General features: G+C 57.0%; 1 protein-coding gene across 1 annotated transcript; it reads left to right on the forward strand.

Annotated features, from left to right (window-relative positions):
- Positions 1 to 1,875: 1,875 nt before the first annotated feature.
- LOC142072443 (RING finger protein 112-like) lies at positions 1,876 to 12,290 on the forward strand. The gene is made up of 13 exons (XM_075129158.1): positions 1,876 to 1,969; positions 2,148 to 2,463; positions 2,947 to 3,162; positions 3,500 to 3,637; positions 3,864 to 3,968; positions 4,138 to 4,188; positions 4,826 to 4,882; positions 5,031 to 5,117; positions 5,279 to 5,408; positions 5,531 to 5,661; positions 6,066 to 6,119; positions 7,913 to 7,987; positions 8,593 to 12,290. Exons 1-13 carry the CDS (start codon positions 1,947 to 1,949, stop codon positions 9,112 to 9,114), a joined length of 1,905 nt encoding a protein of 634 aa, XP_074985259.1. The 5' UTR covers positions 1,876 to 1,946; the 3' UTR covers positions 9,115 to 12,290.
- The last annotated feature ends 1,604 nt before the right edge of the window (positions 12,291 to 13,894 follow it).

Genomic DNA, 13,894 nt, shown 5'->3' on the forward strand with positions numbered 1-13,894 from the left:
TTTTGCCAGGCCGGGCCGACGGCCGTCCATTGCGCTCAGTGGGGACGGTTCTGGAACCCAACATTTGCCCTGGGCCCCAGCTCGAAAACTGATCCTGGCCCAAACATCCCGCAACACCCATGATGCCAGCGAGCTCCAGGCTTCTGTCCTTGGTGAACTCCCACGGGGACAGTCGGCGCAGGAGTAATATACCTGCCCGGGCATGGGTGTGTCACCGGATGGGGCTACAGTCCAGGGGCGGGACTTTGCCGTGAACTGGGGCTTGGAGGGGAATCGGGTGCAGAGAAGAACCACAGAAAGGAACCGGGGGCTGGAGTGAAAACGTTGGCGTGGGAGACCAAGCTGTTTAGTGTCTCCAAGAGAATCCGAGAAATATGGTGCTGGAAGGGACTTGGAGAGGGCACCAAGTCCCATCTTCGGCACTGAGGCAGGGCCAAGGAAACCTAGATCAGCCCTGACCGGTGTGTGTCCGACCTGCTCTCAAAATGTGCTCGGACATGGAGGAAGGGAATGTGCATAGAAGAGTTTTATGTCTACACTGAGCCCTGCCAGGTCCTCCCCCAAACCCACTAGCCCCCTGTCCCTCCCAGAGCTGGGGACAGAACCCAGGAGTCCTGCCTCCCAGCTCTCCTGCTCTAACCACTAGACCCCACTCCCCTCTCAGAGGCAGGGAGAGAACCCAAGAGTCCTGGCTCCTCGCCCCAATCACTAGACCCCCCCTACCCACTCCCATCCTGGAACTGGGGATAGGACCCAGGAGCCCTGGCTCCCAGGGGCCCCTGCTCTAATCATTAGACATCACTTCCTTCCCAAAGCCAAGGAGAGAACCCAGGAGTTCTGGCTCCCTTCCCCCCAGCCCCACGTACCAGTGGCTATTCATATCCTCCCCTGTGGCTACAACCCCCCCAGTCCTGGGAGCCAATCTGCTTCGGGGTCAGAGCCTGGCTGCCGGGCAGGAGGAAATAGAAATGAGCCAAGGTTTTATTTTCATTTCCCTAGGATTAAATCTTGGACACGGGCGGAGCGAGCTGTGGGACAGGTAACGGGGGGCTAGCGACCATCCCTGGGGGCCAGAATCGCCCCCTCCAGTCTATCCCCCACCCCACGTCCCCCGACAACCCCCCTGAGATTTGCGTGGCTGGTTTCAAACCAGCGGCAGCTGGGGGGCACCGAAGGCAAATCCCGGCCACCCCCCGGCCTGTCGCTGGGACCCGGCCCCCGCCCCCCGCCCCACCAGCCCAGCCCCGCGGGTCCCCACGCAGCGAGCCGTGCCCGGCCGCCAAGCCCGAGAGCTGCTTGAAAAGTCCCGAGCGGCTGAAAATCCCGCTGCCCCCGGGGCACTTGCGCTGCGGTGGGGAGGGGGGCGCAGATGGCAGCGGGCTCTCCCCAGGTGCGACTGCTGGGGACGCACGGTTCCCTCCTGCAACAGAGACGGAAATGAGTGGTGTTTAATGCCAGGGAACCCGGACTCCTGGGTTCTCTCCCCAGCTCTGGCAGGGGAGTGGGGTCTAGTGGGTTCGAGCAGGGAGGCTGGGAGCCTGGACTCCTGGGTTCTCTCTCCATCGCTTGGAGGAAGGAGTGGGTTAGAATGGGGAGGGGAGCTGGACCCCCTGGGTTCTGGGTGCAGTGGGGCTGTGGCATGAGGTGCTGGCTAAAGAGAGTTTGCTCATTTCTTGGGGTGCTAGTGGGGATGGGCGGTGTCCCCAGTACACAAGGAGAGCCCTGGGGAACTCAGCACTCAAGAATTGGGATTAGGACATGGAGTGTCCCAACCCTGCTCTGTGCCTCAGTTTCCCCCTCTGCCAGCCCTTCTGTTTGAGCACAGTGGGTGTGAGGGGGTTAATCCATTGGTGTCCTGTTGACTCAGCTCTCCAACAGAGTTTGGCTTTAGTCCCAGCCCAGGAGAAGTGGAGATCGGTGGAGCCCAGCCTGTCACCTGCAGCATTATGGGAAATGCAAATAATAAAGGGTAAGCGCCCCAATCCCACCCAATTCAGGTGTAACCCATTCCAGCGCTGGGGCTAGAGTCCACGATTCCTGGCTCACAGCCCCGCCCCACTCGACTTCAATCCCCTGCCCCGCGCCCCCCCAGCTGGGATAGAACCCAGGAGTCCTGGCTCACAGGCCCCCTGCTGTGCGTTTCCCAGGCCGATCCCACCCCCCTCCTCGAAGCCAGCTCCAGAGGGGATGGTGGAGCGACTCCAGGAGGACGTCACCTGCTCCATCTGCCTGGACGTCTTGGAGGACCCCGTCTCCATTGAGTGTGGCCACAACTTCTGCCGGGGCTGCCTCGCGGCTCACTGGAGTGGGGTCTCGGCTTGGGGGTACCAGTGCCCCGAGTGCCGGGCTCCCTGCTCCAGGAACCGGACGACCCCAGACACACGTCTGAAAAGCCTGGTGGAGAAAATCAGAGACCTGCCACGTGAAGGGACGTTGACAGGAACAGGGACAGCGAGCCCTGAGGTGAGTGCAGCCCTCCTGAGGCTGGTCCAGAGATGCAGCCACCTCTGGGGCGGGGCGGGGGGGGAACGGCTGCATGTTTGCTCCCCGCAGCACGGTGTCCCCTATCTCCACGCTGGGGCCTTGGGGTCAGGGGGAAGGCCGGCTAAGGGGATTCCTGTGTGCCTTTAGCAACCGGTCAGGTCCCTGGGCTGCTAAGGGGGGAGCTGGGCACTCAGGGCTCAGACCTGCTGATAAGAAATTAACTAGCAAGCTACCAGGGTGTGACTTCAGATGGGGGCCCCTGTGAGGGGACATGGACTAGCTGGAAGTGGGGGGGAGAGGATGGGACATGGGGCCTTTCCCCTCTAGGGGGCACTGGCTTGGATATGGCCCATGGTGGGACTGGCTGGTCCAGGGGGTGGGAATGGGGCTCTGATCCGGGGAAGAAGGGACTCACCAGCTCAGGGGTGGGGTCCCAGCTCTGATCCTGCTCTGTCCCTGCAGCCGGGGCCGGGGGCTCTGCCAGAGGCGGGGCGCCCGGTGCAATTGGTGTGTTTGGATGAGAAAGGGGGCCTGACCCTGGACGAGGAGGCCCTGAGCCGCTGCCTGGAGCAGGGTGGGGTGGGGGATGCCCCCGTCTGCCTGGTGTCCATCATCGGGGAGCAGCGCCGGGGCAAATCCTTCCTGCTGAACTACCTGCTGCGTCGTCTCCAGAGCCTGGTGAGTGCAGCCCTGATCCCCTCCCAGAACCAAGGATAGAACCCAGGAGTCCTGGCTCCCGGCCCTCCGCTCTAACTCACTATACCCCACCCTCCCCTCCCAGAACTGGGGATCGAACCCAGGAGTCCTGGCTCCCAGACCCCCCTGCTCTAACTCACTAGACCGTCTAGACCCTTGTCTGTGTGTCTGTCTCAGCCTGAGTCTGCCTGTCCATCATCTTTCCAGTGCGCTGGTCCCCATGCTACTTGCCTGCTAATAAAATACCCACAGTCCTTCTGCTCCCCCCCCGCACTAATTGCGCTGTCCCCCATGTCTTCTTCTCCCCCCCCCCCCCCAGGACGTGAAGGATGGATCCTGGATGGGCCGGGAGGAGGAGCCCCTGGAGGGGTTCGAGTGGCGAGTTGGTGCCTGCAGTGTCACCAAGGGGGTGTGGGCGTGGAGTCAGCCCTTCTGGGTCCCCTCCGAGGAGGGGCAGGTGAGTGGGAAGAGGGGTGAGGAAATGGGGTGGGGGGGATGAGTGACTGCAGTAGATCTCTACTGGGGGAAGCAGAGCAGACAGAGCTTGGGTGGGCTCGGAGACCTGGTAGTCAGGGAACACAGAGCCCCCCAGGGGCTGGGTCTCACTGGGTGCTGGGGCATGTGGGGGGCAGAGTGGGGAGCTGGCATGAGACACTGGCCCATAGCTCCCCCCTGCTCCCCAGGTGGCCGTGCTGCTGGTCGACACTGAGGGCTCCATGGACATCGCCAGAGACACGGAGACCAGCGTGAAACTCTCCGCCCTCTCCATGCTGCTTGGCTCCTACCAGGTAGGCAGTAGGGGGCGCTGTGCTGCAGGGAGCGGGGCAGGGCTCAGCAGGGGGCGCTCTCCCATTGCAGCCAGGGCCTGCCCCAGGTTGGCACTAGGGGGCGCTGTGTTGCGGGGAGAGGGTCGTGCTGGTTTCTGTCTCTAACCCTGTCCTCTCTGATGACTTGCAGATCCTGAATGTTTCCAGCCAGCTAAAGGACCCCGATCTAGAATATCTGGAGGTGAAGGGGGAGGAGGGCAGGACGTGGTGCCATTCTCCTAGAGCCCCAACGGGGTACTCTGCCCATTCTGCAGCTGGGGAAACTGAGGCCCAGAGAGAATCAATGACTTGCCTGAGGTCACATGGGGAGTCTGTGGAACAGCCAGAGATAGAAGCCAGGAGTCCTGGCTTCCAGCCCCCACTTCTGCTGTTTTAACCACTAGACCCCACTCCCCTCCCAGAGCTGGGGATGGAACCCAGGAGTCCTGGGGCCGTATCCAGCAGGGCCCAGCTTCTGTGCTGCTCCAGGGTCTGGAATTCGCCAGGACTCTGGGAACATCTCAATATTTGGCATCTTGATCTATTCTGCTCCTGCCGTCGGTGGGCACAGGGGCAAACAGAGCCCCGGGCAGGGGGTAGGGGAACCTTGACTTGCAGTTCTGCTCTTTGGCCACTAGGTGTCTCTGCAGCAGAGGGGGAAAGCCCTGGGACCCGGGGAACAGACCCAGACCAAGCTGGACCTGCAGCTTTATGGGTGGGTGGGTGGGTGGGTGGCAGGGGGGTGTTTGTTGGTAGGATTTCCACCCCCACCTGCCACCAGGGCACACGCTGCCTCCCTGCCCCAGAGATCTCAGTCCCCTGCTCTCTCTGCTCTGCAGATGTTTCTGCACGTGGCCGAAGAGGTGGGAAAGGAATACGGGCTGGAGTCCATTCAGGTGAGACGACTTTCCCCCCCATTCCCGCACCCTGCCCCATGCAATCCCCTTGCCCCACTGCATGGGTTGCTCCTGCCCCAGCCACTCCCTGCCCCACACCCGAGGGGTTCAGCCTTCCCCTCCTGAGATTGTCCTGTCTCCCCTGCAGCACCTAGACCTGCTGGTGCGGGATTGGAGCAGCTCCTTGGTCTTTGGAACGGACGGTGGGAAGGAGCATCTGAGAGACGTCCGACAGGTGAGTGTGGGGCTTGACATGGCGCCTTTGCTCTCTGGGGGGTGCTGGCTCTGATCTGGGCCCAGGGCAAGGGCCTGGCTGGCTCAGGGGAGCAGGGAATGGGTCCTGGAGTATTTCCCTTCATTGATATCTCACTTTGCTGATTCCCCCGGCTCTGGCAGATGCTGGCCGTGAGGTCCCCTTGCAAACACCCCAAGGCCCTGGAAGCTCTGAACAGAAGCAAAACCCGCTGTTACCTGATGCCCTTCCCTGGCAAGGGAATCATGACTGGAAGCCAGGGATGCATGAGAGGTAACGGACTCGGGACAGCAGCTCTGAGCCTGCACGACGGGGCGTCTCCGTCTCTGCCGGGGAATGGGCCGTGGGGGGATGCTCTGGCTTTCGGTTCATTGCCATGTCCCTCCCCTTCGCAGACATGGATGAGGATTTCCGGGAGAGCCTGAGGGACTACGTCACCGGCTTGGTGGCCTCAGCCGGTCACAACATCTGGAGGGACCGGCACGGGGTGCTGGTGACCGGGTCACAGCTCGCTGCCAAGATAAAGGTGTGGATTGGCCAGCTGGGCATAGGGTCTCAGTAGGGGGCGCTCTCCCCTGGCAGTCAGCGCTGGTCCCAATACCCCATGGTGGCACTAGGGGGCGCTGTGTTGCGGGGAGCGGGGTGGGGGCTTCGCCCTTTTTGCTGAACTTTTTCTTAATTAAGAATGAGGGTTGTATTTATAGCCTAGCAGAATCCCAGCTTGGATGATTCTACCGAGCCTTTCTAAATCATCCAGGGAAGTTCTTCATTTCCCCCGCCAAACTGATTCCCACCGTTGTCTTATGGCTGTTCCCAAGCTGCCCTGCCCCAGAGGTGGCTGCATCTCAGTGCCGGGCGAGCCATCCCCATGTTCCCACTTTTCTAAGCCCTGTGGAGTCTGTATTGTGATTTCTTGTGCTTTCTTTGCAGGAATTCTCTGATCTGATGAAGAAACGTTGCTTCGGCTTCTCCTCTCCCACTCAGGTACCTTCTCTGACCTGATCAAGGGGTGTGTCCCTCCTCCTGAATTCACTTCTGATGCAAAACTGTAGCCTACTTTTGTCTTATTACTGCTGCCTTGCCCAAAAGGTGGCTGCATCTCATGTCGGGCAAGCCATCCCCGTGTCGTGTTGCTGTGAGGCTATTCCCCAGCTGCTCCTTCCCCTCCCACAGTGTTCTTGCCAGCAAGTTAAAGAAGTATGGGCTGGATGAATGGACTATAAGGTGGATAGAAAGCTGGCTAGATTGTTGGGCCCAACGGGTAGTGATCCATGGCTCCATGTCTAATTGTCAGCCGGTATCAAGTGGAGTGCCCCAAGGGTCGGTCTGGGGCTGATTTTATTCAATATCTTCATTAATGATCTGGACGATGGGATGGATTGCACCCTCAGCAAGTTTGCAGATGACACTAAACTGGGAGGAGTGGTAGATACACTGGAGGGTAGGGATAGTATCCAGAGGGCTCTAGGAAAATTAGAGGATTGGGCCAAAAGAAATCTGGTGCGGTTCAACAAGGGCAAGTGCAGAGTCCTGCACTTAGGATGGAAGAATCCAATGCACCGCTACAGACTAGGGACCGAATGGCTAGGCAGCAGTTCTGCAGAAAAGGACCTAGGGGTGACAGTGGACGAGAAGCTGGATATGAGTCAACAGTGTGCCCTTGTTGCCAAGAAGGCCAATGGCATTTTGGGCTGTATAAGTAGGGGCATTGCCAGCAGATCGAGGGACGTGATTGTTCCACTCTATTCGACATTGGTGAGGCCTCATCTGGAGTACTGTGTCCAGTTTTGGGCCCCACACTACAAGAAGGATGTGGAAAAATTGGAAAACGTCCAGCAGAGGGCAACATAAATGATTAGGGGGCTGGAGCACATGACGTATGAGGAGAGGCTGAGGGAACTGGGATTGTTTAACCTGCGGAGGAGAAGAATGAGGGGGGATTTCATAGCTGCTTTCAGCTACCTGATAGGCGGTTCCAAAGAGGATGGAGCTCGGCTGTTCTCAGTGGTAGCTGATGACAGAACAAGGAGTAATGGTCTCAAGTTGCAGTTGGGGAGGTTTAGGTTGGATATTGGGAAAAGTTTTTATCTAGGAGGGTGGTGAAACACTGGAATGTGTTACCTAGGGAGGTGGTGGAATCTCCTTCCTTAGAAGTTTTTAAGGCCCAGCTTGACAAAGCCCTGTCTGGGATGATTTAGTTGGGGATTGGTCCTGCTTTGAGCAGGGGGTTGGACTAGATGACCTCCTGAGGTCCCTTCCAACCCTGATAGTGTATGATTCTGCCCCAACCCCAGAAGTGGCTGCATCTCAGCACTGGGTGAGCCCATCCCTATGCAGAGTTGTGTGTGGCTGTTGCCATATGCTCCTCCCCAGAGGTGGCTTCATCTCAGGAGTGTGTTGACATTTGTTGGAAAATGTTTGGTTTTTTCCCCCCGCAGAGAAATTTGAGTTTCTGGCGAAATATGAAAAGCTGAAATACTTGATGTGGTGTCTCATGGGAATTATAGTTTGGCTCTGCATGCTCCCTTTTCTCCCCATAAATCAGCTCTCTGGTCGGACTGCAGCTCCCATGATGCACCATAGAGGAGGGGATGATGTATCATGGGGCTTGTAGTTTGGGTGCCTGGCTTCAGGCTGAGCTGCCATGGTGGCTCATGGGAGTTGTAGTTTCACACTGGCTAGTGGCATCGCTCTGTTACATGAGGTTGCTGCAGTTGCTAGGTGGAGACAGGGCCCCATAAACTGCGGCTCACCCCGGCCTTGTCCTCCCTGTGCAGATGGCCATCACCTTCCACAACCAGAGAGTCCTGGACAGGGCCAGCGCAGACCACGCTGTGTTTTTGAGGGAGAAGGTGAGTCTGTGCGGCAGGGGCCCCTGTTCCCCAGCCAGGGGAACCCCAGGGAACTGTCCTGGCCAACCCCACTGGCTGTGGGCTTTGGGGTAGGAGACAGGACCTCGTATCTCCAGCTCCCAGGATGACTGTAGAGATGGGAGGCTCAAACTCCTGCACCGGGGTTGGGAGTGGGGGAGGGAATAAGTTTGCCCTGTGGCCAGCTGCAGTGGTGGAGGCATCATGGCCCAGGTGGCTCACGGGCTGGACCAGGAGTCGGAACTCCTGGCTTTTGTTTATGGTGCTGTCGCTGACTCCCCTGGGCTCATCACTGAGACTCTCTGGGCCTCGGTTTCCCCATCTATCAAAGTGGGAGAATGATCTTGCCCTTGGGTGTTTTAGCCTGTGAGCTTTTTGGAGCAGGGATGGCCTCTCACTGAGTTTGTGTGCCGCGCGAGGGGAGGGCCCCCATCTCGGTCCAGCATGAAGGGGCCCCCCCATCTCAGTCCTGGTTTGTGCCGTACCCGGCACGAAGGGGGAGCCCCCATCTCAGTTGGGAGGGTGGGGTCCATGCAGCGCTTGCCCCTTCTAATGCTCTTGGCCGTCTCCTCTCCCGGCGGGCGCAGGACGGCGACTCCCGGAACATGGTCGCCTGCCTGAAGGTGCGGCCGAGCAAGATGGCGGAGCTGTTCGCGGAGCGGCGCGGGCAGTTGCTCTGGCGATGCCGGACGGACATGCGGGAGCCGGCGCCGGAGAAAGAGGCCCAGCTGATGGAGCTGGAGGAGGAGCTGACAGGGGAGGCCGAGACCTTCCTGGAGAGCTACGGGAAGCGCTTCAAGAAATTCGCCATTTTGGCGGGCGTGGGCGTGGGGGTGCTGGTCCTGGGACCGGTGGGGGGCGCTGCCGGTGCCGGGATTGCCGCCGCTGTCATCGCTGCGGAGGCGGCTGGGGTGCTCGCCCTGGCCGAGGTGGTGGCCATTGGGGTTGGGGCGGGCGCCGTGGCCGGGGTTGTCGTGGGCGGGGGCGTGGGCGGGGGAGTTGGTGGGAACATCGCCCAGAAGGATAGGCAGAGGGCCAAGGCTCCTGGCGGCGGGAGGGAGGAGGAGGACGGCACTGAGGATCTATCCGACGAGAAACCCCTGATCTGATCGGTGCCCCCCCACAATCTGGGGCTGACGAATGGGGTGACAGGACAGCAGCGTGGCCTGGACACGTCCCCCACAAGCCACCCCAGAGCAGGGAGCCGTTGCCCCCAGATTCTAAGAAGGGACGTTTAGATCCTCTCGTCTGATCTGCTGTGCCACCCAGGCTGGAGAATGCCGCCCACTTCCCCCTGCCTTGGGCCCAATATCTCCTTTGCACTAAATCATTTCCCAGAAAGGCGGCCAGTCCGGCTCGGAATCCGGAAAAGACGGAGACCCCCACCGCTTTCCTGCTGGTGAATCACCCGCGCTGTGAGAAATCGGGTGCCTCGTTTCCAACTGGAGTTTCTCGCTTTAACTTGCAGCCCTCGGTTCTCGCTCTGCCTTCCTCCAACGTTGCAGGGCCACTCCGGCTGCAACACAAAGCACTTGGAAACGCCCTGCCGATGGTCCTGTCCCGAGATCACCCGCTGGGGGTGACCATGGGCACCTGGCTTAGTTCCTACAGGGGCAGCCGTGTTGTCTGGTCCTAGAGGATAGATATCCAGCCACTCCTATGAGCGGGAAGACAGGTCCAGGGGAGCGGACACAGAAAGACGTGGATTGGGTTTCCTGCTCTATCATGGGCTTCCTCTGTGACTTTGGCCAAGTCACTTAGTTTCTCTGTGCCTCAGTTTCCCATCTGTATACTGAGGATAATAATGCATTGAAAGATGGTGAGGGGTTTGAGCTCCACTGAGAGAAAGCGCTATCCAAGAAACAGGCATCGTTATGTATTCTGCGGGAGGGCTATAAAAACATCCAAAGCTAAAGGATTTTCTGTTCAACACCCATGAACGCACGCCGAGCAGGGGACACCATCTGACCAACTCCACAGGAAGGCTCAGCTCCCACCCTTCGGCGCTGGTGAAAAGCCAGGAGTTGGGCTTGAGGATTTCCAACCAATGAGGGCTCGGGCTAGGGGTACTCTCCAGCTGTTCCATGCCCAGGCCAGCCTCAGCTGGCGCCTACGATCCCGTAGGCCGCTCTAGCGTGAGGTACGGGGTCAGCTCCATCATGGCTTTGCCTTGGTGAGCCGGGAGCGCCCCTTCCCATCACAGATTCCAAGGCCTGGATAACAGGGGCCATGACCCTGCACTGAATTAATCCCTGCTTGAACTGGAGTGATCTGTTAGAGAAACTTCCCATCTCTATTTAAAAATGGACAATGATGGCGAATCTGCCACGACCCTTGGTAAATTATTCCAATTGTACTGACTGTTTAAAGTTTCTGCCTTACTTCCAGTCTGAATTTTGTTGAGCTTCAACGTCCAGCCATTGGAGCATGTTAGACCTTTCTGTGCTAGACTGAAGGACCCATTATGAAATATTTGTTCCCCAGGTGGGTACTTATGGACTGGGACCCAGTCACCCCTTAACCTGCTCTTTGAGTCCTATCTTCCTAAGAACTCCTTGGAAAGCTAATATCAGGGCTGCAGGTTTTCAAAGGCTGCACCTCTTGGTACCTAAGAAGAGAAAGCAGAAGTCACTTGAGACTGTGGTCTGCAAAGTGTCCAATGGGAGAAGTTAGGTTTCTGCTGGAAGGTGGCCGGTCAACAGGTCTTGGGTGCAGGACAGTCTCAGAGCAATGGAGGCATTTAAGCAATTTCCTTTGTGCCCAACAGGAGGAAAGATATTTGGGGTACTGTGTTAGGGTGTCAATGTACGGATGAGTGCGTGCGTGAGTCTGTGAGCACCTGTAAATGACTGTCATGGGGAGTGCTAGAGAGTAATCTCCCGGATCTAAATAACTGTGAAGTTCTGACTCTTCGAACCTTGCATGGTGAGTTCCTAGTTTTGGGACAAGTCTCCACAGAAACTATCAGCTGTAATTCGCTTCCGGGAAGATACAACTTCTGTTTAACGGAAGGACTTTAAACTGCTCTTGGGGGAATTCTGCGCCAAAAAAATTTAAAATCCTGCGCAGAGTTTAAATTTCTGCACATTTTATTTGTCAAAATAACCTTCTATAATCACACCAGTTTCATTTATTTTGGTAATTTATTTCAAAATACCTGTCGGCAAGTATTTCTGTAACAGTCCAGACACCCACACAAATTCCCCCAGGAGTAGAAAGTTGAAGAAACCCTGACAACTCAGTTCCTGCTTTTCTGCCCCCTCCCTCCCCTGCTTCCCCGAGCTCAGCTGTCCCCACCTCCTCAGTCCAGCCAGTAGGCTCTCCTCAGCCCAGCCATTCACACCTCCTCCCCTGCCCAGAGCCTGCACCTGTCACCCAAACCCCATCCCAGAGCCCGCATGCCAGACTACCTCCCCCACTCAAACTCCCTCCCAGCTCCCAACCTCTCACCCCTTCTGCACCCAAACTCACTCCCGGAGCCTGCCCCCCAGTCCCATACCCCAGAGCTCCTCCCCCATCCAAAGCCTTAGGCAGGTGGGGGGGCGGAGTTTTGGCGGGCAGGGTTTGGGTTGCATGAGTGACATTATTGGCCCCCTAGGAGGATTTGAGGACTGGCACTCGGTAAATTGAGTTTTAGACCCCTGCCTTAGATCTACACATTTTTTATGACGTCCAATCCACGATTCCTTTGCTGCACACTAAGTGTGTCGTTCTTTTCCTCGCCTTGGAGGACGTGGGGAACAATTGATCAGCTTCCTCTTTAGAACAATCTTTGACATATAGGGCGACTGTTCTCAGATCCCTCCCCAGCCTTCTCTTCCCTAAACATGCCAGGTTCTTTCAACCATTCCTCATAGGCCCTGTCTTCTTAAACCGCTGATCGTGTTGGTCACGCTCCTCTGGACTCTCTTCAATTTGTCCATCTGTCTTAAAATGCGGTGATGAAAACTGGAGATAGGATGCCAGCGGAAGCTTCACCAGTGCTGAGTAGAAGGGGACAGTTGCCTCCTGAGTCTGACATATGACCTTCCCATTAACACACCCCACGTGACATTCCCCATTTTCGCACCCCATCCCACTCTTGTCTTTGTTGATTTGACTGCGTTGATGACTTGATTCTAATACCGCTGCTGCTAATTTGGCTACTTGATCTTATTTTCCCCTCAACTGGAGAATGGCTGAGTCAGTTGGGTAGAGTTTGTACCGGCTTGGTCTCAGTGATCTGTTTTCTTGACTTTGTATTTGTGGTGGGTTGTTTTACTTGTAATAAAATGGCGAGAAAGCAGACTGGGTCATCTTTTCTTTCAATCAGCAACTTAAGCCGGAACCATAGAGAATCTTTGGCTGGTACATCATCAAGTGGCCTCACTCCCCACACAAGGACCCTCCTGGAACCACCTGAGGAAGAAAGACTGAATTGGGGGAAGTGCTGGTCCCAGGCTAAAAGGATTTCTTAGCCAAACTCGGTAAACTGCTTGTATCATCAGCCAGGGTGAGAAATTGCTCATTCATATCCAGTCTTGCGAGGATTTTAGGCTTTGTTGGCCTAAACCAGTGTGCCCTTCAGTGAAGTGTCTGGGGAACATCTCAGCATCACATCGAGGGGAGAGCGAACATATGAATGAGTTTACTTTGTCCAGATCCCTGTGCAGTGTGAGAGGGTAGAATTCTGGGTTTATACTCCAGCAGGGGCGTGTGAGCTGGGGATTATCTGTTGTTGGCTCATGCAGAGGCTGGCCAGAGCCCCCATGTAACTGCAGCTGGGTGTGTCCCTGCCTGTGTGAATGCTGATGGAAGTGTAGGACCAGGAGCCGTCTGCAGCTTGTCACAGCAGCAGTGTGGGAGAGGGAGCCCAGGCTGGTGGGTCAGTGGTACCCCAGTTTCAGGTGGCACCCCTGGGGGAACCTGTCACAAATTACCTCCCCTGTCTTACACATGATGCTCCTGCAGCCTTTTCATTGTATCTCAGGCTTTCCTCCTGTTTTCTCCAGCAACGGTGTGAACTTTCTCAGTGTTGGATTGTGGGGTTACTCCATAGCCCCTGTTTTCCTCCCTGGGATCTCCCTCCAAGAGGTTTGCTCCTGCCCCAGAATGAGAGAGGCTGGGGCATGCTTCGTGCTCTCATTGGCTGCTGTACTATAAACCATCAAAAGGAATGGACTATACTGGTCCCAGTCCCTGCGGTGCTGTCCTGCAAAAGGGAGCCAGCGGACCCCCCCAGAAGTGCTTTTGATCCTTTCAGCCACCCCATCCGATTGGGGGTGTGCTGGGGTGGCCGGGTTTTGTGGATGCCTAGACTCTCCCCAACCCGTCAAAAAACATTGGATTCAACTTGTTTCCTTTAATCTGTGAGTAACTCACCCTGGAGCCCAAATGTGGTGAAGGATTCGTTCCCTGGGAGCCCGGCTGCTGTCACAGCCTCTGGATTTCCTTGGGGAAGCCTCAGGCCATTTTGTGATGTGCTCTGTAGCTACCAGCAAATCTTGGTTGCCAGATTCTGTCTCAGGCAAAGTCTGAAGCACGTCAGCAGGAACGCGCCCCGTCAGTGCCCCCCCAAAATATTAATGCATCGGGGCTCTGCCTGTCTTGAATTGGAACCAAAATGACCAAAACGCTGCCTTGGAAGGCAAACATCACATTTCTAACACCAAACGTCTTCATCTACCCGACTGAAATTCTCCCTCGGGTCAACACCGAAATCACCAGCAGTTTTAGGATCGTGACATTTACCCTGGAACCTGGTTTTTTCAGTATCTCTAGTACAGCTCTGTTCCCGTCGCCTGCCCAGTCTGTCATCTCTCAATCCCCAGCTTTCCGACGGGGACGGGGAAGATTCGACTGTGGTGAGGTGACACTGGAATCCTGCTGGGGGTTCATGGCAGTGCAAAG

Source organism: Caretta caretta, chromosome 6, assembly GCF_965140235.1.
Source record: "Caretta caretta isolate rCarCar2 chromosome 6, rCarCar1.hap1, whole genome shotgun sequence".
Taxonomy (NCBI): Eukaryota; Metazoa; Chordata; order Testudines; family Cheloniidae; genus Caretta; species Caretta caretta.

Excerpts from the sequence above, each read along its gene's own strand:
- LOC142072443 (XM_075129158.1), top strand. The coding sequence starts at position 1,947 with ATGGGAAATGCAAATAATAAAGG. Across the intron at positions 3,969-4,137 it reads TGCTGCTTGGCTCCTACCAG|ATCCTGAATGTTTCCAGCCA; the intron begins GTAGGCAGTAGG and ends GATGACTTGCAG. Across the intron at positions 5,409-5,530 it reads AAGCCAGGGATGCATGAGAG|ACATGGATGAGGATTTCCGG; the intron begins GTAACGGACTCG and ends TCCCCTTCGCAG.